The 26,174-nt window shown below is 39.0% G+C and overlaps 1 protein-coding gene across 4 annotated transcripts in view; it reads right to left on the minus strand.

Annotated features, from left to right (window-relative positions):
* The window catches only part of RUNDC3B (RUN domain containing 3B), a gene marked incomplete at its 5' end in the record, with an annotated part of 155,298 nt that extends 129,712 nt beyond the window's left edge, over positions 1-25,586 (minus strand). For 3 of the 4 annotated variants that reach the window (XM_082661582.1, XM_082661580.1, XM_082661581.1), the window contains one exon: positions 25,450-25,571. In XM_082661582.1, coding sequence (XP_082517708.1) covers positions 25,450-25,571 — 122 coding nt within the window. Of the gene's footprint in view, positions 1-25,449 lie in introns of all 4 variants that reach the window. The other variant, XM_082661583.1, reaches the window with a different exon arrangement.
* Between the last annotated feature and the right edge of the window lie 588 nt (positions 25,587-26,174).

Genomic DNA, 26,174 nt, shown 5'->3' on the forward strand with positions numbered 1-26,174 from the left:
TACAAGGGAACTCCCATAGGAGTTAACAGCTGATTTCTCAACAGAAACTCTACAAGCCAGAAGGGAGTGGTATGATATATTTAAAGTGATGAAAGAGAAGAACCTACAACCAGGATTACTCTACCTGGAAAGGATCTCATTCAGATTCAATGGAGAAATCAAAAGCTTTATAGACAAGCAAAAGCTAAGAGAACTCAGCACCACCACACCAGCTCTACAACAAATGCTAAAGGAACTTCTCTAAGTGGGAAACACAAGAGAAGAAAAGGACCTACAAAAACAAACCCATAACAATTAAGAAAATGGTAATAGGAACATACATATTGATAACTACCTTAAATGTGAATGGATTAAATGCTCCACCAAAAGACACAGGGTTGCTGAATGGATACAAAAACAAGACCCATATATATGCTGTCTACAAGGGACCCACTTCAGACCTAGGGACACTACAGACCGAAAGTGAGGGGATGGAAAAAGATATTCCATGAAAATGGAAATCAAAAGAAAGCTGGAGAAGCAATACTCATATCACATAAAAGACCTTAAAATAAAGAATGTTACAAGAGACAAGGAAAGACACTATATAATGATAAAGGGATCAATCCAAGAAGAAGATATAACAATTATAACTATATATGCACCCAACATAGGAGCATCTCAATACATAAGGCAACTACTAACAGCTATAAAAGAGGAAACCGACAGTAAAATAATAATAGTGGGGGACTCTAACACCTCACTTACACCAATGGAGAGATCATCCAAACAGAAAATTAATAAGGAAACACAGCTTTAAATGACACAATAGACCAGCTAGATTTAATTGATATTTATAGGACATTCCATCCAAAAAGAGCAGATTACACTTTCTTCTCAAGAGCACACAGAACATTCTGCAGTATAGATCACGTCTTGGGTCAAAAATCAAGCCTCAGTAAATTTAAGAAAACTGAAATCATATCAAGCATCTTTTCTGACCACCATGCTATGAGATTAGAAATCAATTACAGGGAAAAAAAAGTAAAAAAACCACAAACACATGGAGGCTAAACAGTACGTTACTAAATCACCAAGAGATCACTGAAGAAATCAAAATATACCTAGAGGGCTTCCCTGTTGGCGCAGTGGTTGAGGATCTGCCTGCCAATGCAGGGGACACGGGTTCGAGCCCTGGTCTGGGAAGATCCCACATGCCGCGGAGCAACTAAGCCCATGAGCCACAATTACTGAGCCAGTGCATCTGGACCCTGTGCTCCGCAATGGGAGAGGCCATGACAGTGAGAGGCCCACGCACCACAATGAAGAGTGGCCACCGCTTGCTGCAACTGGAGAAAGCCCTTGCACAGAAACGAAGACCCAACACAGCCAAAAATAAATATAAATAAATTAATTAAAAAAAAAAAACATACCTAGAGACAAATTACAACGAAAACACAATGATCCAAAACCTATGGGATGCAGCAAAAGCAGTTCTAAGAGGGAAGTTTAGAGCAATACAAGCCTACCTCAAGAAACAAGAAGTCTCAAATAAACAATCTAACCTTACACCTAAAGGAACTAGAGAAAGAAGAACAAACGAAACCGATCAGAGCAGAAATAAATGAAATAGAAACAAAGAAAACAACAGCAAAGATCAATAAAACTAAAAGCTGGTTCTTTGATAAGATAAACAAACTTTATAAACCATTAGCCAGACTCATCAAGAAAAAGAGGGAGAGGACTCAAATCAATAAAATTAGAAATGAAAAAGGAGAAGTTACAACAGACACCAGACAAATACAAAGCATCCTAAGAGACTACTACAAGCAACTCTATGCCAATAAAATGGTCAACCTGGAAGAAATGGACAGATTCTTAGAAAGGTATAACCTACCAAGACTGAACCAGGAAGAAACAGAAAATATGACCAATCACAAGTAATGAAATTGAAACTGTGATTAAAAATCTTCCAACAAACGAAAGTCCAGGACCAGACTGCTTCACAGGTGAATTCTATCAAACATTTAGAGAAGAGCTAACACCCATCCTTCTCAAACTCTTCCAAAAAATTGCAGATGAAGGAAAACTCCCAAACTCATTCTATGAGCCCACCATCAACCCTGATACCAAAACCAGGCAAAGATACTACAAAAAAAGAAAATTACAGACCAATATCACTGATGAATATAGATGTAAAATTCCTCAACAAAATACTAGCAAACAGAATCCAACAACACATTAAAAGGATGATACACCATGATCAACTGGGATTTATCCCAGGGATGCAAGGATTCAATATACGCAAATCAATCAATGTGATACACCATATTAACAAATTGAAGAAGAAAAACCATATGATCATCTCAATAGATGCATAAAAAGCTTTTGACAAAATTCATCACCCATTTATGATAAAAACTCTCCAGAAAGTGGGCATAGAGGGAACTTACCTCAACATAATGAAGGCCATATAAGACAAACCCACAGCAAACATCATTCTCAATGGTGAAAAACTGAAAGCATTTCCTCTAAGATCAGGAACAAGACAAGGTTGCCCACTCTCGCCACTATTATTCAACACAGTTTTGGAAGTCCTAGCCACGGCAATCAGAAGAAAGAGAAATAAAAGGAATCCAAATCGGAAAAGAAGAAGTAAAACTGTCACTGTTTGCAGATGACATGATACTATACACAGAGAATCCTAAAGATGCCACCAGAAAACTACTAGAGCTAATCAATGAATTTGGTAAAGTTTCAGGATACAAAATTAATGCACAGAAATCTCTTGCATTCCTATACATTAATGATGAAAAATCTGAAAGAGAACTTATGGAAACACTCCCATTTACCACTGCAACAAAAAGAATAAAATACCTAGGAATAAACCTACCTAGGGAGACAAAAGACCTGTATGCAGAAAACTATAAGACACTGATGAAAGAAATTAAAGATGACACAAACAGATGGAGAGATATACCATGTTCTTGGATTGGAAGAATCAATATTGTGAAAATGACTATACTACCCAAAGCAATCTACAGATTCAATACAATCCCTATCATATTACCAATGGCATTTTTTACAGAACTAGAACAAAAAATCTTAAAATTTGTATGGAGACATAAAAGACCCCAATAGCCAAAGCAGTCTTGAGGGAAAAAAACAGAGCTGGAGGAATCAGAATCCCTGACTTCAGACTATACTACAAAGCTACAGTAATCAAGACAATATGGTACTGACACAAAAAGAGAAATATAGATCAATGGAACAGCATAGAAAGCCCACGCACCTAGGGTCAACTAATCTATGACAAAGGAGGCAAGGATATAAAATGGAGAAAAGACAGCCTCTTCAATAAGTGGTGCTGGGAAAACTGGACAGCTACATGTAAAAGAATGAAATTAGAACACTCCCTAATACCATACACAAAAATAAACTCAAAATAGATTAGAGACCTAAATGTAAGACCGGACACTATAAAACGCTTACAGGAAAACATGGCAGAACACTCTATGATATAAATCACAGCAAGATCTTTTTTGATTCACCTCCTAGAGTAATGGAAATAAACACAAAAATAAACAAATGGAACCTAATGAAACTTCAAAGCTTTTGCAAAGCAAACTACAAACAAGGTGAAAAGACAACCCTCAGAATGGGAGAAAATATGTGCAAACAAATCAACGGACAAAGGATTAATCTCCAAAATATATAAACAGCTCATGCAGCTCAATATTAAAAAAGCCAAACAACCCAATCAAAAAAATGGGCAGAAGACCTAAATAGACATTTCTCCAAAGAAGACATACAGATGGCCAGGAAGCACATGAAAAGCTGCTCACCATCACTAATTATTAGAGAAATGCAAATCAAAACTACAATGAGGTATCACCTCACACCAGTCAGAATGGGCATCATCAGAAAATCTACAAACAACAAATGCTGGAGAGGGTGTTGAGAAAAGAGAACCCTCTTGCACTATTGGTGGGAATGTAAATTGATACAGCCACTATGGAGAACAGTATGGAGGTTCCTTAAAAAACTAAAAATAGAAGTACGACCCTGCAATCCCACTACTGGGCATATACCCAGAGAAAACCATAATTCAAAAAGACACATGCACCCCAATGTTCATTGCAGCACTATTTACAATAGCCAGGTCATAGAAGCAACCTAAATGCCCATTGATAGACAAATGGATAAAGAAGACGTGGTACACATATACAATGGAATATTACTCAGCTATAAAAAGGAACGAAATTGGGTCATTTGTAGAGTTGTGGATGGATCTAGAGACTGTCATACAGAGTGAAGTAAGTCAGAAAGAGAAAAACAAATATCGTGTATTAACGCATATATGTGGAACCTAGAAAAATGGTACAGATGAACCCGTTTGCAGGGCAGAAATTGAGACACAGACGTAGAGAACAAATGTATGGACACCAAGGGGGGAAAGTGGCGGTGGGGGTGGTGGTGGGATGAATTGGGAGATTGGGATTGACATGTATACACTGATATGTATAAAATGGATAACTAATAAGAACCTGCTGTATAAAATTAAATTAAATTTTAAAAAAAAGAACCCCCCCCAAATCTTTTTGAATCAGCAATTTGCCTTCTTTTTTCAAGTTTTATGCAAGTTAAGAAATCCCAACCATCATGTGTATTTTCCCCTTTATTTTTTTCTATACTTTAAATTCCTTGGTAAGGAGAAAAAAATACTTTTCATAGATCCATTTAGCAGCAGTCTGTAGACGATTGTCCACAGGCCAAAACCAACCAGTTGCCTGTTTCTGTAAATAAAGTTTTATTGAAACACAGAATAAAAAAGTTCCAACCATCTGGAATATATACTGTGAAACTCAAAAGTCTATTTTGGCAGTGTTTACCATTTTTTTAACTTTTGCTCAATGTAAAAATCAAAAAAAGGGAGAGAAGTATATTTTAAAATATTTTCCCCACCTCTACTGTCAAAATTTCTTTCAAAATAGAATTGTTAATCTAGGTACCTTAAGGCTGAGATAGTATATTATTAACATCTTGTCCTGCTATATAAGCAGACTGATGAGAGCAAGATTGCACAACATGAAAAATAACATTGAAGCACTATCTTCAAAAAAAAGGACAATTTTAAAAAATTTATTTAAAATTACAAAGTATTCAAACCAAGAAAATTTCTCATCTTAAAATATCTCATTTGACTTCTTATATGAAATAACTCCCAATTAAAATCATTTTAATAAAGAATACTTTCACTGTACACTTGGATCACATATCCCTTTGGAACCCAATTCTTCTTTACTCAATGACAAGTGAAAATATTCAAGTAATATATTTTAACATAGGTAAGTTATCCAGTAACTAGATAGACAATTCTACTACTGAAGTTATTAGATTTTTTCAAATTTGAAAGCTTTTTATTTGTTTTCAGTTTTTAAAGGTTATATTCTATTTATAGTTATTATAAAATATTTGCTATCTCCCCCGTGTTGTACAATATATCCTTATAGATTATTTTATACCTAATAGTTTATACCTCTTAATCCCCTGCCCTTATATTGCCCCTCCTCCTCCCTTCTCTCTCCCCACTGGTAACCACTAGTTTGTTCTCTATATCTGTGAGTCTAAAGCTATTAGATGTTTAAAACTCTACTATCATTAGAGATTAGTCCCTAGGGTGACTGTTTAAAAATAAGTGAGGATGGTTCTTTAATTCACCTTCAACCTTATTTTGGAAATGTCCACTGCTATTATTCTTCACTAGTTAGGGAGAATTACCTCATTTGACAAACATGCCCACTACATACTAGATGCTGGGAATAAAACAGATGCTGAATAAACTATGATTCCTGGACTTGAGAAATGCACAATCTAATAGGAGACAAAAAGATAATTAGATTACAGCATAATGAGAGCCATATTTATTTAAAAGTATGTTTTAGGATGAGCGGGGATAAATGGTTCTAACACTACTGGAGAGGCAATAAAATTTAAATTTGCATTATATGTAATAAATCAAGGGTAACTGCCCAAAGGATAGAAACCAAATATATGAATAGTTGACCCTTGAACAACACAGGTTTGAACTGCAGAGGTCCACTTATACATGGACCATTTATTTCCCATAAATACATACTACAGTAGTATATGATCCACGGTTGGGTGAATCTGTGGCTGCAGAATCACAAGTATGGAGGTCTGACTGCAAAGTTACACGTGGACTTTTGACTTGTGGAGGATCAGCATCGCAACCCCCACATTGTTCAAGGGTCCACTGTATAGAAAACAGAAAAGAATATATGATCAACAAGTTCATAGAGAGAAAAACTCTATGTGGAATAAATGAAATAATAAAAAATACTGATATATAACAAAACAAGAAGAGAGAAAAAGTGAACATAAATAGTAAAATGGTAGCCATAAACCCAAATGTAATAACATTAGAGGTGGGCTAAATACTCTAAATAAAACACTAGATAAAATTCAAAATTCAATTCTATCCTGCCTACAAGAGACACTTTACATTTAAGGACCCAGAAATACTGAAATTTAGGAATGGAAAAAGTAGAGACTTCCCTGGTGGTCCGGTGGGTAAGACTCCACGCTCCCAATGCAGGGGGCCCAGGTTGAATCCCTGGTTGGGAACTAGATCCTGAATGCATGCCGCAACCTAAGAAGTCCACATGCCACAACTAAAAGATCCCACATACTGCAACTAAACATGCTGCAATGCAGACCTGGCACAGCCTATATAAATAAATAAATATTAAGGGGAAAAAAAGAATGGAAAAAGTACATCATACAAATGCTAACAACAAGAAAGCTGTTTTAACTACGTTAATAGCAGGGAAAAAATAGACTTTAAGGTAGGAACAGTATTAGAGATAAAGAAGGACATTTCATGGTAACAAAGGAATGAAATCACTAGGAAGAGATCACAATTCTAAATCTGCACCCACCTAGTAATCGAGCAACAAAATACTTACAACAACAACAAAAAAATGACAGGGACTTCCCTGGTGGTCCACTGGCAAAGAATCCACCTTCCAAGGCAGGGGACCCAGGTTCCATCCCTGGTGGGGAACTAAGATCCCACATGCCGCGGGGCAACTAAGCCCACGTACCACAACTACTGAGCTCGTGTACCTCAACGAGAGAGCCCACATGCCGCAAATTACAGAGCCCATGCACCCTGGAGCCCATGCGCCACAACTAAAGAGTGAAAAACCGTATGCCGCAACTAGAGAGAAACCCGCATGCCACAACGAAGACCCAACACAGCCAAAGAAAAATAATAACAATAATAAAGAAAATAAATTTTTAAAAATATGACAGAACTAAGAGGAGAAAAAGACAAATCTACACTCACAGAGATAGACTTTAACACATCTCTCTTAATATCAGGCTAAGCACACAAACAATTAGTAAGGATACAGAAGATATAAACACAATTAACATACTAGACCTAATTGGCATACATGCAATCAACAATGACAGCATACAGTCGTCCCTTGATAACTGTGGGGAATTGGTTCCAGGACCCCTGAGGATACCAAAATCCACAGATGCTCAAGTCCCTTAAAGTTGGACCTCCATATAGGCGGATGTGGAACCAGTGGATACAGAGGGCTGTTTATATTCTTTTCAAATGCATATAAAATATTTATCAAAATTAACCATATGTTGCATCATAAAAGCATAAATAAAAATTCAAAACTTTAAAATCTTTTAGAATATTCTCTGCACAGTGGAATTAAGTTAGAATTCAATAACTAAAAATAGAAAATCCTCAGCTGTCTGAAAATTAAACAATATCTTTTAAAATAACCCATGAGTCAAAAAAGAAATCCCAACAGAAAGTAGAAAACATTTTAAACTAATTAATAGTGAAGATACAAATTTTAAATCTTGTTTGCTATCTCAAAGCAATGTCAAACAAGGGAATGTGCAGTCTTAGAATGTATAGAACGGAAAGATGAAAAAGGCTGAAAAACAATGATTTAAACTCCCATCTCAAATTAGAAAAAGAAAATGAACTTTAAAAAAAGTGGAAGGAAGGAAATAAAGACAGGAAGAGGAATCAATAAATTAAGAAATATACAACAGAGGAAATTAACAAAGCCAAAGGCTGGTTCTCTGAAGATATTAATAAAATTTATATACTCCGAGTAAGAAAAAAAAACATGGGAAAAACAGAGATTACCAATATCAGGAGAGAAAAATGGAAAATGACTACAGATTTTTAAACAATAGAAAGATATTAAGAGGATATTAAGAAAAGTTTTAAGTTTAAATTTGATAACATACATGAAATCGGTGTATTCCTTGAAGAACTCGCTGAAACTGATAAAAGAAGAAACAGGAAATCTCAATTGTTCAGTATCTATTAAATAAATTGAATCTGTTACTAAACGACTTCCCACAAAGACAATTTGCGGTTCAGATTTCTTCCCTGGTGAATTCTTCCAAAAGTTTAAGAAAGAAATAATATTAATCTTACACAAATTCTTCTACAGAACACAAAAGAACATTTCCCAACTTGTTTTGTAAGGTCAGATAATTTTAACGACAAACCGAGACAAGGAAACTATAAGAAAGAACAATCACAGACCAATCACTTTCATGAACAAATATGCAAAAATCCCAAATAAAATATCAACTCATTGAATGTAAATATATGTAAAAAAGATAATACAGCACAACCCAGTTTTTTTATTCCAGGGTAGTTTAGCATTAAAAAGTCAATCAATGTAATTCACTACATAAAAAGAAAAAAGGAGAGAAATCATACGTTCATCTGGATAGAAAAAATATTTGTTAACAGAGTATTCAGAATCCACTTATGATAAAAATTCTCAGCAATCTACAAGTAGAAGGGAACTAAAAAAAAACCTACTGCAAACATCCTACTTAAAGGTAAAACTATTAATGCTTTCTGTAATACTGTGGTCCTAGCCAGTGCAGTAAGACAAAAAAGAAAAGACATAAAGTTTAAAAAGGGAAGAAATAAAACAGGCACAAGACATGACAATGTACTCAGAATGCTAAAACAAATAAACAAACAAAAAACTGCAGAAAATCTATTAGATTTAATAAGTAAATCTGGTAAAATTGCTAGATTACAAGACCAGTATTTTAAAAGGTAAATTCCATGTCTATGTATCAGCAAAAAAGAAAGAAAATGAAAAGGTTTTTTTTTTTTTAATAAATTTATTTATGTATTTTTGGCTGCGTTGGGTCTTCGTTGCTGCGCAGGGGCTTTTCTCTAGTTGCGGCAAGCGGAGGCTACTCTTTGTTGCGGTGCACAGGCTTCTCATTGCGGTGGCTTCTCTCGTTGCAGAGCAAAGGCTCTAGGCACGCAGGCTCTAGAGTGCGGACTCAGTAGTTGTGGCACACGGGCTTAGTTGCTCCGTGGCATGTGGGATCTTCCCGGACCAGGGATCAAACCCATGTGCCCTGCACGGTGCCACCAGGGAAGCCCAAAAAAGTTTTTAAACGATCTATTATAATAATACAGACATATCAAATATGGAAGGACAAATCTAAAAAGAGATATAACATGTATATGTTCAAAACTACAAAACATCTTCGAGAAAAATTTCAGAATAGTTAAATATATGAAGGGATGGATATAGTATATTCATGGATTGCATTTAAGTCTCATAAAAATGACAATTCCAAAAACTGATTTATAGATTAAGTGCAATCTTAATAAAAATCCAGCAGATTTTTTAATGGAAATTGACAAGCTGATTGTAAAATCTAGTTTGCAAAGCCCAAGAACAGACAATATTGAACAACAAAGCTGAAGAACTTACATTACCAAACATCAAGATATATTATAAAGTTATAGTTATTACGCCAGTATGATATTAGCTCAAGGACAGACAAATAGACTAATGGAACACAAGAGGGAGTCCAGAACAGTCACCTGACTTCCGATAAATGTGACACTTGAGTGTAGTGGGGAAAGCATGGTCTTTTTAATAAATGGGAACAGGTCAAACTGATTTTCCTAAGGTAAATACTTAAATCAAGTATGGGTAGATTGTTGATATAAATGTAAAAAAGCAAAACAATAAATCTTTTAGAAGAAAATAGAATAATATTTGCATTACTGCCAATTTCAGGTCACAATAAGCAACCCATGAAGGAAAGTTATGGACTACTTTACAATTAGGAACTTCTATTCATAAAAATACACTGCAAAGAGAATGAAAAATCAAGCCACCAAATGGGAAAAGATGCTTGCCTTAAATATATCCAGCAAAAGACCCACACAGAACGTGCAAAGAGTTACACATCAGACAAACAAAAAGTCAGATATTCCAGATGATAAACGACTTGAACTGGCACTTCACAGAAGAGACTCTCCAAATGGACAACAGACTTATGGAAAGGTGCTTAACTTCAATAGACATCAGGGAAATACAAAACTTCAAGGGTTGGTGAGCATGTAGAGCAACTGGAATTCTTCTACAGTTGACCACTGAGCAACATGGATTTGAACTGCACAGGTCCACTTTTACGCAGATTTTTTTCCAATAAATACAGCACTACACAATCACCGGTTGGTAGAATCTGAGAATGCAGAACTACCGATACAAAGGGCCCACTGTAAAGTTATATGCAGATTTTTGACTGCGCTGAGGGTCAGAACCCCTAACCCCTGCATTGTTCAAGGGTCAACTGTACACTGCTCACTACTATGCAGACTGGTACCACGCCTTTGGAAAACTGTTATATCCACTGAAGCTGAACATATGCATGCCATATAACCCAGGAACTCCACTCATAAGTATATATCTGACAGAAATATGTACATATATTCACCAAAATACATATTCATGAATATTCAATTAGTAATAGTCAAAAAGTGAAAACAACTCGAATGTCCATTAGGCTGAATGGATAAACTGCGGTATATTCATACAATGGAAAAAGATACAGCAATGAAAATTAACAAATTACAGTTACGTGCAAGAAAAAGGGTGACTCTCACACACATAATGTTGAGCAAAATAAGCTAAATAGAAAAAGGTACATGGACTTCGCCGGTCGCACAGTGTTTAAGAATCCGCCTGCCAATGCAGGGGACAGGGGTTCGATCCCTGGTGGGGGAAGATTCCACATGCCGCGGAGCAACTAAGCCCGTGCTCCACAACTACTAAGCCTGCTCTCTAGAGCCCGCGAGCCACAACTACTGAAGCCTGAGCACCTAGAGCCCATGCTCCGCGACAAGAGAAGCCACCACAATGAGAAGCCCGCGCAAGGCAACAAACAGTAGCCCCCGCTCAACACAACTAGAGAAAACCTGCGTGCAGCGACAAAGACCCAACACATTCAAATTCAGAAAAAGGCAAAACTATACAACTGTGTTGAGAGCTAGGAGAATGGTTACCCTTCATAGGAGTAGTATGAAAGAAGGCAAGGAAGAGGTTTCTGGGGATTTGGGTAATACTCTCTTTTATTATTATTATTACATTCCCATAACTTATTTATCTTAAAACTGGAAGTTTGTGCCTTTTGACCACCTTCACCCTTCTGTTAACCTTCCACCCCCCTGCCTCTTGCAACCACCAATCTGTTCTCTGTATCTATGAGTATGATTTTTTTAAGATTCCACATATAAGTGAGATCATACAGTATTTGTCCTTCTCTGACTTACTTCACTTAGCATACCGCCCTCAAGATCTATCCATGCTGTGGCAAATGGCAGGATTTCCGTCTTTTTTATGGCTGAGTAATATTCCATTGTGTATCTATGTACCACATCTTCTTTATGCATTCATCTATCGATGGACACTTAGGTTGCTTCCATGTCTTGACTACTGGAAATAATGCTGCAATGAACATGCGGGTGCAGATACCTTTCTGACATAGTGATTTCATTTCCTCGGGGTAATGCTCTTTTCCTTGACCTAGGTGCTGGTTACAATGTTGTGTTCTCTTTGCAAAAACAATTCATTATACACCTATGCTGTGTGTACTTTTTTTCTGTATGCATATAAGTCAATAAAAATTGACTTATATGCATACAGAAAAATTGTAGCTAGAAATGAGACTAAATACTGATACATCACTATGATGCTCTACACGTGTTTTAGAGGTTGGCCACAGATTTAACACTAAGACTTCTAATAGCTGTATGAGAAAAAGAGAAGTTGTCAGTTACACATTCATGCCCAGTAGATATAAATAAATCAACTACCTAAAGTTACAATTCTTGGCACTAAAAAAAGACAGATACTTCTCATAAAAATCTTCACAAAGAAGATACTTTTTGACATAATAAACAATGTTCTTGACAACAATTTCAAGAAGATCCTCTGTAATTGCTTCTTCTGCTGACCCTCAATGTAGGCTGATGGAATCTTATCAATGCACGAGAGGGGCAAAAGCAACTGGGATAGGAGAGAGCAAAGCAATGCAGTCTACATACTCAACTGCTCTCTGATGATCTGGACTGATCCAGAGATACATTTTATAAACCTGTAAGACTGCATATAATAGTGGATAAGCTTCACATATCTCCCCCCTCAATATCACATCTCTCACCTGACTTCTGACATTTATCAGTCAGCAGTGAAGATAATACCCTCTAATAAACATGTAGGGGAGAGCTATTCTCTGTTGTCAGTTGAATATGAACCCAGTTAAGCTAGGGGAAGAGATAATGACCTTCTGTGAATGCTGAGAAGCCTACCTCCGACTGGTAAGATGATCATCCTACCTCCATTGTGAAAACCTACTACTAGGGCTCTAAGAATCTTTAGAAATGATACTGAATCTGCTCCGAAGCAATACAGTTCAGGTAATGTTGCTCAAAGTCCCAACCCAAAGTTCTACTATGTAAAGCATGACTAAAAGAGCTTTAGCCAAAAATATAATCACGAGAGGCAAGGTATGAACAGTCTTAAAAGGGCATTCTCAAGCAAATATCAATAGTAACAAGGAAAGTAAGTCACTGAATTTAAAGTTATTTAGAGGTTTATACCACCAATAATACTCAGTAATATTTCACATATTTGCAAAGCCTCCACCCTGCTTAAACACAGGAATAGATCATTTTTTTCCCGATTATTCAGCAACCAGAATGTTAAGAAGTTCAGAGTGCTAAAGCTCACTCACTGAACTCAGGCCTCTCAGTGACTTTTTTTTTTTTAACAAAAAAATAAATAAAATTACTTCTCTGTTTTCCTAGTTCACAACCAATTATAATGAGCAAGTCAGGATGAGAAGCACAAAGAAAAAAGCTGGTAGAAACAGGCAGAGTTGCAAGAAATAACAGCTAACTTGGTAGGAGGAGACAGTAAATGCAAAAACAGACCAAGAACTCCAAACACACAATCTTCTGAGGCCATGTAGCAAACAGCTCTATGCCTCAAGAGTCTCCAAGGGCAACCACTACACAGGGTATATTCACGGAAACAGATCCAGAGTAAAGTCACTGATAAGGATTATATTATACTACGTAGAGTTTTTTTAAATAAGGTAGGGAAATGTATAATCCTTTTTTTTTTTTAATGTTTATTTATTTATTTGGTTGCTCCAGGTCTTAGTTGCGGTAGGCTGGCTCCTTTGGTCCAGTTCGCTGGCTCCTTAGTTGTGGCATGCAAACTCTCAGTTGTGACATGCATGTGGGATCTAGTTCCCTGACCAGGGATCAAACCCAGGCCCCCTGCACTGGGAGCGTGGAGCCTCATCCACTGTGCCACCAGGGAAGTCCCTGCATAATCCTTTTTTAAAAGGAGTTCATCCAAAATGTTTAAAATATTCTTTACTGTAGTTTAAATCGGAACACTTAATTTATAAGCTTCAGTTATACGGAAGATTGCACCCCACAATAAATGCTGAGTAAAGCACTGCAGTTGATAGGAGAATTTTAACTCAAACATCAGTTACATGAAAAATATGAGCATCTCATTTCCCAAAAACACTGAGAAAATGAGGTGCTACTGTTATTTAAATTAACATTCATGTTATGAAATAATATCTTGACCTATAGAAAACTAAGAACTATGTACATGTTATTAAAAGTACTTTAATTTTGAAAATCATCACTGGTCTCCACTGTGCTTAGCTCATCATACTACCTCTTTCAATCTCTCATCAATCCTTTCCATGCACAAGACGGGAAACTTATGACTTTGTCTGGGGAGTTTCTCTTAAAGAACTGGTTTGAACATTTAACAAATGTTATTTTAAAATATTTATCCATGTATATTTAAATGTTTATCTTAATAATTTATTTTTCATAAACTGATGTTAACCCACAGAAAGAGAATTTATATTTTAATTCTCCTTGTCACCAGAACTAAAATCAAAGGAATATGTACGTTTTTCAATAACCTATGAAGCTTAAAAATGATAGAAAAAAATGAGTAGTACCTGATTTTCTATGGATGAAAAATGAAGGTTAAAAAACATCCTGGGACTTCCGGGAAGATGGCGGAAGAGTAAGACGCGGAGATCACGTTCCTCCCCACAGATACACCAGAAATACATCTACGCGTGGAACAACTCCTACAGAGCATCTACTGAACGCTGGCAGAAGACCTCAGACCTCCCAAAAGGCAAGAAACCCCCCCACGTACCTGGGTAGGGCAAAAGAAAAAACTAAACAGAGACAAAAGGATAGGGACGCGTCCTGCACCAGCGGGAGAGAGCTGTGAAGGAGGAAAAGTGTCCACACACTAGGAAGCCCCTTCGCGGGTGGAGACTTCGGGAGGCGGAGGGGGGGAGCTTGGGAGCCGCGGAGGAGAGCACAGCAACAGGGGTGCGGAGGGCAAAGCGGACAGATTCCAGCGCAGGGGATCGGGCCGACCGGAACTTGCAAGCCGAGAGGCTTGTCTGCTCGCCCGCCAGGGCGGGCGGGACTGGGAGCTGAGGCTCCGGCTTCTGTCGGAGCACCGGGAGAGGACTGAGGTTGGCGGCGTGAACACAGCCTGCGGGGCGTTGGTGCACCGCGGCTGGCCGGGAGAGAGTCCGGGGAGAAGTCTGGAACTGCCGAAGAGGCAAGAGACTTTTACGTCCCTCTTTGTTTCCTGGTGCACGAGGAGAGGGGATTAAGAACGCTGCTTGAGAGAGCTCCAGGGACGGGCGCGGGCCGCGGCTAGGGGTGCGGAGCCCAGAGACGGACGTGGCTAGGGCCGCTGCTGCCGCCACCGGGAGGCCTGTGTGCGAACACAGGTCACTGGCCACGCGCCCTTCCGGGGAGCCTGTGCAGCCCGCCACTGCCGGGGTCCCGGGATCCAGGGACAACTCCCCCGGGAGAACGCACAGGCGCGCCTCAGGCTGCAACGTCTCGCCGGCCTCTGCCGCCGCAGGCCCGCCCCACACTCCGTGCCCCTCCCTACCCCCGGGCCTGAGTGACCCAGAGCCTCCGAATCAGCGGCTCCTTTAACCCCGTCCTGTCTGAGCAAAGAACAGACGCCCTCCGGCGACCTACACGCACAGGCGGGGCTAAATCCAAAGCTGAGCCCCTGGGAGCTGTGAGAACAAAGAAGAGAAAGGGAAATCTCTCCCAGCAGCCTCAGAAGCAGCGGATTAAAGCTCCACAATCAACTTGATATACCCTGCATCTGTGGAATACCTGAATAGACAACCAATCATCCCAAATTAAGGAGCCCTGTGGATGAAAGGCTCTTGGTGCTGCAGCAGGAGGCAGTGCTGTGCCTCTGAGGTGGGAGAGCCAACTTCAGGACACTGATCCACAAGAGACCTCCCAGCTGCACATAATATCAAACAGCAAAAATTTCCGAGAGATCTCCATCTCAACGCCAGCACCCAGCTTCACTCAACGACCAGCAAGCTACAGTGCTGGACATCCTATGCCAAACAACTAGCAAGACAGGAACACAACCCCACCCATTAGCAGAGAGGCGGCCCAAAATCATAATAAGTCTACAGACACCCCAAAACACACCACCAGACGTGGACCTGCACACCAGAAAGACAAGATCTAGCCTCATCCACCAGAACACAGGCACTAGTACCCTCCACCAGGAAGCCTACACAACCCACTGAACCAACCTTAGCCACTGGGGACAGACACAAAAAACAACAGGAACTACGAACCTTCAGCCTGCAAAAAAGGAGACCCCAAACACAGTAAGATAAGCAAAATGAAAAGACAGAAAAACACACCGCAGATGAAGGAGCAAGATAAAAACCCATCAGACCTAACAAATGAAGAGGAAATAGGCAGTCTACCTGAAAAAGAATTCAGAATAATGATAGTAAGGTTGATCCGAAATCTTGGAGATAGAATGGACAATAGAATGGACAAAATGCAAGAATCAGTTAACAAGGACCTAGAAGAACTAAAGATGAAACAAGCAACGATGAACAACACAATAAATGAAATTAAAAGTACTCTAGATGGGATCAATAGCAGAATAACTGAGGCAGAAGAACGGATAAGTGACCTGGAAGATAAAATAGTGGAAATAACTACTGCAGAGCAGAATAAAGAAAAAAGAATGAAAAGAACTGAGGACAGTCTCAGAGACCTCTGGGACAACATTAAACGTACCAACATTCGAATTATAGGGGTTCCAGAAGAAGAAGAGAAAAAGAAAGGGACTGAGAAAATATTTGAAGAGATTATAGTTGAAAACTTCCCTAATATGGGAAAGGAAATAGTTAATCAAGTCCAGGAAGCACAGAGAGTCCCATACAGGATACATCCAAGGAGAAATACGCCAAGACACATATTAATCAAACTGTCAAAAATTAAATACAAAGAAAACATATTAAAAGCAGCAAGGGAAAAACAACAAATAACACACAAGGGAATCCCCATAAGGTTAACAGCTGATCTTTCAGCAGAAACTCTGCAAGCCAGAAGGGAGTGGCAGGACATATTGAAAGTGTTGAAGGAGAAAAAACTGCAACCAAGATTACTCTACCCAGCAAGGATCTCATTCAGATTTGATGGAGAAATTAAAACCTTTAGAGACAAGCAAAAGCTGAGAGAGTTCAGCACCACCAAACCAGCTCTACAACAACTGCTAAAGGAACTTCTCTAGGCAAGAAACACAAAAGAAGGAAAAGACCTACAATAACAAACCCAAAACAATTAAGAAAATGGGAATGGGAACACACATATCGATAATTACCTTAAATGTAAATGGACTAAATGCTCCCACCAAAAGACACAGATTGGCTGAATGGATACAAAAACAAGACCCATATATTTGCTGTCTACAAGAGACCCACTTCAGACCTAGAGACACATACAGACTGAAAGTAAGGGGATGGAAAAAGGTATTTCATGCAAATGGAAACCAAAAGAAAGCTGGAGTAGCAATTCTCATATCAGACAAAATAGACTTTAAAACAAAGACTATTAGAAGAGACAAAGAAGGACACTACATAATGATCAAGGGATCGATCCAAGAGGAAGATATAACAATTGTAAATATTTATGCACCCAACATAGGTGCACCTCAATACATAAGGCAAATACTGACAACCATAAAAGGGGAAATCGACAGTAACACATTCATAGTAGGGGACTTTAACACCCCACTTTCACCAATGGACAGATCATCCAAAATGAAAATAAATAAGGAAACACAAGCTTTAAATGATACATTAAATGAGATGGAGTTAATTGATATTTATAGGACATTCCATCCAAAAACAACAGAATACACATTTTTCTCAAGTGCTCATGGAACATTCTCCAGGATAGATCATATCTTGGGTCACAAATCAAGCCTTGGTAAATTTAAGAAAATTGAAATTGTATCAAGTATCTTTTCCGACCACAACGCTATGAGACTCGATATCAATCACAGGAGAAGATCTGTAAAAACTACAAACACATGGAGGCTAAACAATACACTACTTAATAACGAAGTGATCACTGAAGAAATCAAAGGGGAAATCAAAAAATACCTAGAAACAAATGACAATGGAGACACGACGACTCAAAATCTATGGGATGCAGCAAAAGCAGTTCTAAGAGGGAAGTTTATAGCAATACAATCTTACCTTAAGAAACAGGAAACATCTCGAATAAACAACCTAACCTTGCACCTAAAGCAATTAGAGAAAGAAGAACCAAAAAACCCCAAAGTTAGCAGGAGGAAAGAAATCATAAAAATCAGATCAGAAATAAATGAAAAAGAAATGAAGGAAACGATAGCAAAGATCAATAAAACTAAAAGCTGGTTTTTTGAAAGGATAAACAAAATTGATAAACCATTAGCCAGACTCATCAAGAAAAAAAGGGAGAAGACTCAAATCAATAGAATTAGAAATGAAAAAGGAGAAGTAATGACTGACACTGCAGAAATACAAAAGATCATGAGAGATTACTACAAGCAACTCTATGCCAATAAAATGGACAACCTGGAAGAAATGGACAAATTCTTAGAAAGGCACAACCTGCCAAGACTGAATCAGGAAGAAATAGAAAATATGAACAGACCAATCACAAGCACTGAAATTGAAACTGTGATTAAAAATCTTCCAACAAGCAAAAGCCCAGGACCAGATGGCTTCACAGGCGAATTCTATCAAACATTTAGAGAAGAGCTATCACCTATCCTTCTCAGACTCTTCCAAAATATAGCAGAGGGAGGAACACTCCCCAACTCATTCTACGAGGCCACCATCACCCTGATACCAAAGCCAGACAAGGATGTCACAAAGAAAGAAAACTACAGGCCAATATCACTGATGAACATAGATGCAAAGATCCTCAACAAAATACTAGCAAACAGAATCCAACAGCACATTAAACGGATCATACACCATGATCAAGTGGGGTTTATTCCAGGAATGCAAGGATTCTTCAATATACGCAAATCAATCAACGTGATACACCATATTAACAAATTGAAGGAGAAAAACCATATGATCATCTCAATAGATGCAGAGAAAGCTTTTGACAAAATTCAACACCCATTTATGATAAAAACCCTGCAGAAAGTAGGCATAGAGGGAACTTTCCTCAACATAATAAAGGCCATATATGACAAACCCACAGCCAACATCGTCCTCAATGGTGAAAAACTGAAAGCATTTCCACTAAGATCAGGAACAAGACAAGGTTGCCCACTCTCACCACTCTTATTCAACATAGTTTTGGAAGTTTTAGCCACAGCAATCAGAGAAGAAAAGGAAATAAAAGGAATCCAAATCGGAAAAGAAGAAGTAAAGCTGTCACTGTTTGCAGATGACATGATACTATACATACAGAACCCTAAAGATGCTACCAGAAAACTACTAGAGCTAATCAATGAATTTGGTAAAGTAGCAGGATACAAAATTAATGCACAGAAATCTCTGGCATTCCTATACACTAAGGATGAAAAATCTGAAAGTGAAATCAAGAAAACACTCCCATTTACCATTGCAACAAAAAGAATAAAATACCTAGGAATAAACCTACCTAAGGAGACAAAAGACCTGTATGCAGAAAATTATAAGACACTGATGAAAGAAATTAAAAATGATACAAATAGATGGAGAGATATACCATGTTCTTGGATTGGAAGAATCAACATTGTGAAAATGACTCTACTACCCAAAGCAATCTACAGATTCAATGCAATCCCTATGAAACTACCACTGGCATTTTTCACAGAACTAGAACAAAAAATCTCACAATTTGTATGGAAACACAAAAGACCCCGAATAGCCAAAGCAATTTTGAGAACGAAAAATGGAGCTGGAGGAATCAGGCTTCCTGACTTCAGACTATACTACAAAGCTACAGTAATCAAGACAGTATGGTACTGGCACAAAAACAGAAATATAGATCAATGGAACAGGATAGAAAGCCCAGAGATAAACCCACACACATATGGTCACCTTATCTTTGACAAAGGAGGCAGAAATGTACAGTGGAGAAAGGACAGCCTATTCAATAAGTGGTGCTGGGAAAACTGGACAGCTACATGTAAAAGTATGAGATTAGATCACTCCCTAACACCATACACAAAAATAAGCTCAAAATGGATTAAAGACCTAAATGTAAGGCCAGAAACTATCAAACTCTTAGAGGAAAACATAGGCAGAACACTCTATGACATAAATCACAGCAAGATCCTTTTTGACCCACCTCCTAGAGAAATGGAAATAAAAACAAAAATAAACAAATGGGACCTAATGAAACTTAAAAGCTTTTGCGCAGCAAAGGAAACCATAAAGAAGACCAAAAGACAACCCTCAGAATGGGAGAAAATATTTGCAAATGAAGCAACTGACAAAGGATTAATCTCCAAAATTTATAAGCAGCTCATGCAGCTTAATAACAAAAGAACAAACAACCCAATCCAAAAATGGGCAGAAGACCTAAATAGACATTTCTCCAAAGAAGATATACAGAGTGCCAACAAACACATGAAAGAATGCTCAACATCACTAATCATTAGAGAAATGCAAATCAAAACTACAATGAGATATCATCTCACACCAGTCAGAATGGCCATCATCAAAAAATCTAGAAACAATAAATGCTGGAGAGGGTGTGGAGAAAAGGGAACCCTCTTACACTGTTGGTGGGAATGTAAATTGATACAGCCACTGTGGAGAACAGTATGGAGCTTCCTTAAAAAGCTACAAATAGAACTACCATATGACCCAGCAATCCCACTACTGGGCATATACCCTGAGAAAACCATAATTCAAAAAGAGTCATGTACCAAAATGTTCATTGCAGCTCTATTTACAATAGCCCAGAGATGGAAACAACCTAAGTGTCCATCATCGGATGAATGGATAAAGAAGATGTGGCACATATATACAATGGAATATTACTCAGCCATAAAAAGAGACGAAATTGAGCTATTTGTAATGAGGTGGATAGACCTAGAGTCTGTCATACAGAGTGAAGTAAGTCAGAAAGAGAGAGACAAATACCGTATGCTAACACATATATATGGAATTTAAGAAAAAAAAAATGTTATGAAAAACCTAGGGGTGAAACAGGAATAAAGACACAGACTTACTAGAGAATGGACTTGAGGCTATGGGGAGGGGGAAGGGTAAACGGTGACAAAGCAATAAAGAGGCATGGACATGTATACACTACCAAACGTAAGGTAGATAGCTAGTGGGAAGCAGCCGCATAGCACAGGGAGATCAGCTCGGTGCTGTGTGACCACCTGGAGGAGTGGGATAGGGAGGGTGGGAGGGAGGGTGACGCAAGCGGGAAGAGATATGGGAACATATGTATATATATAACTGATTCATTTTGTTGTGAAGCTGAAACTAACATACCATTGTAAAGCAATTATGCTCCAATAAAGATGTTTAAAAAAAAAAAAAAGATTAATAGTTTACTACTCACAAGTTCTCACGGAAAGAATTATTAAAAGGTGCACTTCGACAAGAAGGAAGATGAACCCGTGAGGGAGAGGTGGAATGCAAGGTGAAATGGTCAGCAAAGCTTTTGGTAAAACATGATGGTAAATCTAAGTAAGTTTTTATTGTAAAAAAAATTATACTTAAAGTCTCAGGTTTTATAAATAAGATGGAACCAGAATACTAAACAACAACAACAAAGGAGCTGGGAAGAGGACATTTGGAAGGAAGGCAATGCATTCTGAGTTTTTTTTTTTTTTTTTTTTACCGATTTTGGATTTTGTTAGAAATCTGTAATGTTAAGTACAAGTATGAAATTCAAGTGTAACCTCTAAAATAATGTTTAGATTGACCAAAATTAAAGATGGGACACAAATTCTTTTGAAATCCTACCATTGCAAAATGCAGTCTGTTTTCCCACCCCTTGAATCTGGGCTGGCTTTATGATGTTTTGTTCAAAAGAATACAGAAGTAATACTGGTAACTTCCAAGGCTGAACCTTAAGCTATCTACAGCTATTGGAACACTCCTTCTTGAAATCCAGCCGCCATACCGTGAGGAATTTCAAGCAATAATGTGGAAAGGACCAGTAGAGAAGTACCAAGGCACCCGACCAACAGCCTCAATCAAGTTCCCGGCCAGCAGCGAACACGAATTGCCGGTTACGTGAGTGAGGCTGTTTTGGACCCTTTAGCTGTCTCAACACCCCAGTCACGTGAAGCAAAAGAATTGATAATAAATTGTTGTTTTAAGCCATAAAAAAAAAAAAAAAAAAAAAACATCCTGAAGGACTTTAACAATTTAATTTTTCTAAATGGTAGAGAATATGCAGGGAAAATACTAGTTGGTACACAGAACTAAAGTCAGTCTATGAATATTTTGGAGTTGAGTGTGGAACATTTAGAGATCTCAAATGACCTACTTTCTCTCCACCACAATCTGTGAAAAATATGATAAAGGAGTACTTATTTGCTGAGAGAAGTACTATGTGTTCTTAGTCTGTAATATATAAATGTTCATGAAAAAATACAACTGATGAAATAATTACATACACAATCACAATGAACCAAAATTCAATTCCTGACTATCCCACCTAACAAAATAACTCACTTCCAAAGTTTAAACTGTAATAATATTGTTCTTATATAAGGCGTTTTTAAACTGAAAAAATTGTGTAGTTACATAATAAGCTTGTAAACCTAAACTGAGAGTACAGTATGCCTAAATTGTTTAAGGGGTAATGAAAATCATTACTCTATAAGTATTAATACATATGATAGAATGATAGTCAGGGGGTGGGGGGAGTTTGTTTTGGTTTGGTTTGGCTTTCTATACTGTTCCATTTTTCCAGAATATCAGCAGAGAGTCACAATACGGAAGGCACAATTCAAAACGTTTTTGTTTACAGAAAAAAATGCACATGCCTCATCCAGCTACCATTAAACATATGTCTACCATTACCCTGATCATGTTTGGAGAAATTCAAAACCAAATATAAACTCATTCTGCTTGAAGACTATTATTAGTTTCAGAGCTATCATTGAAGATTACCAATGATCTAGTCCAAGTTTATTTTACAGATGAGAAAACTAGAAAATGGGCTTATTAAAGGACACACAATTAATGACAAAGTAAACTTAGAACTCAATTATATGTCCACTAAACCAGCTTCTTCCCAACTTAAATACCAAATCACGTCTGATCTGCTACATAAAAATTTTTAAATAAATTCATTAAGGGACATGGGTGAGATACCCAGGGTTTGGTTAACTCTGAAAGTGAAAACCGACAGAAATGCATAAATACTGATTTGCTCATTTTGCTGAATTTAGGTGGGGATACTTAAAACATCCAAATGGCCTACAGTGACTTTTTTCCAAAAAATAGAAGGCTTTTAGACAAAGCCTATCAAATACATCCCATTACTACACAAGGATAATAATTTATATGCACCATCAACTATCTGGATGTAAAGAACAGTGTTTGTAGTATTATCCACATAAATAAATACACAAGTTGAAATCTAAGAAATTAAAATTTATTTTAGCTACAATACTAAATTTACATGTAAACTGTAACTAAAGTCAGCACTTATACTCACTTCAGAGTAGAGAACAAGAATTAGGCAAATAAACGTAACAAAAATACAGCTAGCCCAGACAACAGTCCACACAAATCAGTGTGATGTGACTGAAATTTCTTAAAACATAACTTAATATGTATCTTAAATAAGGTTGAGGTACAAGTCCCTTTCTTCTCCTGAACTGCCTCTGATGCCGTGACAAAAATGGAGATGCAAAGGGAATAGTACCCTCCACTGATTTTTTTTTCTCATCTGTTTTTATTCTGTCTTAAAAAATGAGTGGAGCATAAAACCTCTTCCCATGTACTGTGTTTTACCCCAAATCTTCAACATCCACCATTCCAAAGATGGCCACACTGATTCAGAGCAATATATGTCAGCCCAGGTGTTTAAAGTTTTAGGTTGAAACATTTGGTTAATTAACACCATGCTGCAAACACTCAAAATCACTTCAGCTGCCACTACTACAAAACAAAACTCCCCAAAACAAAAACTGTTACCCTCCACTGGATTTACTCATACAATAAATATTTACTGAGTGTCAGATGCTATGGTAGGAAGAATGAAAGAAAAAAGAAAACTGAGCAAAAAGCAGACATGGTCTCTGCCCTGTGAAGCTTAACACTTATGGAGCCTTTATGAAATACATCACCCCAAGAATCAGTGTATATGTTGGGGTCTGCCTGAAAACGTCCTCTTTTTAAAAAATAATTCTTTTTAATACCTGTAAAGGTAAGAAAATCAGCCTTGCTTACTGTTCTATTTACCTAATTTTTAGAAATTTGCTTAGATGTAAAAAAAATTTCATACAACCTATCTTCCTCCAAAGGTTGCATGCTAGACAGCACAAATGGTAAATTCAACAGATTCCATATTAATATTTTACTGTTTATAACTCCAAGTGCCATATAAGTCAGTAAGGCAGGTCTTCCTGCTAGATGGGCAAACAGCTGTAATAGTCTAAGGTAAAAAAACAAAAAAATCACTTGTTATTTTGAAAGTTTGAATATATATTTGAAAGTTATTGAATATAGTCCTCGTATAAATACCTATATTCTGCTTAAGATGCTAGACATTATTTACACAAGGAAAAGAAAAAAATACAGATATAAATTGCAAAGGAGGAAAAGGTCTCATCATTCTCTCATCTTACAAGATTTGCGACAGCTGATGAAGAGGGATTTGATGGAACAACGTAATTTTACAGCAACTTAATGGTTTAAAGAAGTTCCTAAGGAATGAATGCTTAGGACTTCAATTTTTTTTAATACCCAGAAACAAGACTTAAAGAAAATGTCAGCATGTTAAAAGTTAGTTATTTCTGAATACTGGGCTGGCTGCAAGTCATTATGCCTCTTATGTTTCTACATTTTCTAAAGTAAGGGAATACTACAATTACAGTTAGAAAACAACTAAAGAAAGGCAGATCTTGAAATAAATCACTGACTAGGTATCCTCGACAGTCCCACTCTTGCTTTCAACTGCAGAAACAGCACTAACACTGCAATTTAGAGTGGAGAGGACACGGACGGAGATACACACACACACACAAACACACACACACACACACACTTAGCTAGCATGTAGTAGGCACTTAATATTTGTGGCACGAAAGGACAATATATATGTAAACAAGCCAAAACACAAACAAAACGCACTCCGATTCTGAGGCAATACAGTAAACAATCACAGTAAAGATTACTTTACTAAAAGCTGCCCAACAGCTTAACGCGCACTAAATGAAAGAGCTCTTTTTCCCTGCCCTCCTCTTTTACTCAGGCACTAGATTGCACATTCGAAACAAATCCTCCCCCAGCCCCGCCCCAAGCCCTACCCTCAGCTGCTCCCAGCACTGAAATTGATGGAAAGTCCGGGGCCTTGGCGGTACCCAGACCGGCCCCCCTCTGGACGCTCTGCGCTGCGGACACACCCGGCGCAGTAGCGGCCGGGGCTACAGCCCGTTATCTCCGGGACCCCCAGGGACTCGCGCTCGCCCCAACCCTGAGCCCGCGGCGCCGGTGGCCCCCCTCTTCTCTCCCAAGCGGCGGGCCGCTCCGTACCTGCACACCGTGATCAGGTTCCTCCTCTCCACCGCGGCGTTGCGGGCGCTCAGGCTCTTCCTGCCGCCGCCGCCGCCCCCGCCGCGGTTCCCGCCCAGGCCCCCCAGGCTCCGGGAGGCCATGGCGGGCTGACCCCCGCGCCCCTTTTGTCTCGTGCGACCCCGCCCGCTGCCCACACCTGCTTCCCCGGGCTCTCGCTCTGCTTGCGGCCGTGGGGCCGCGGGAGGGTGGAAGGGAAGGAGGGGGGGACGGAGGGAGGGTGTGGAGGACGGTGGGGGATTCGCACCCGGGGACTAGTGGCTGGCGCTCCGCGCCAGAGCTCCACACACACACACACACCACACACACGCACGCACACCACACACACGCACGCACCACCCCCGCCCTTGCGCGCGCCGCCAGCCGCCGGGAGGCGCGTGCAGGCCGGCGTCAGCAGCTCCCCTACTTCCCCCAGGGACCTCGGCGGCCGCGCAGGCGCGTGCCCGCCGGCCCCGCAGGCCCAACCACCCGCGCTCGGCCGCCACTGGCTCCCCAGCTGCGGGCACCGCAGAGAGCCACGGGCCTCACGCGCGCAGCCCCGCCCTCCCTGCCTCGATCGGGCCAACGCCGCCCCAGCTGGAGCCAATCGCAGCGCGCGAGGGGCGGGGCTGGCCGCGCAGATCTTTAAAGCAATCTGCTAGAGCCCCGCCCAGGCGCGTGGGCAGCTGTCAAGACTCCCGGCCCGC

This window comes from Grampus griseus (assembly GCF_964374135.1).
Source record: "Grampus griseus genome assembly, chromosome: 9".
Taxonomy (NCBI): domain Eukaryota; kingdom Metazoa; phylum Chordata; class Mammalia; order Artiodactyla; family Delphinidae; genus Grampus; species Grampus griseus.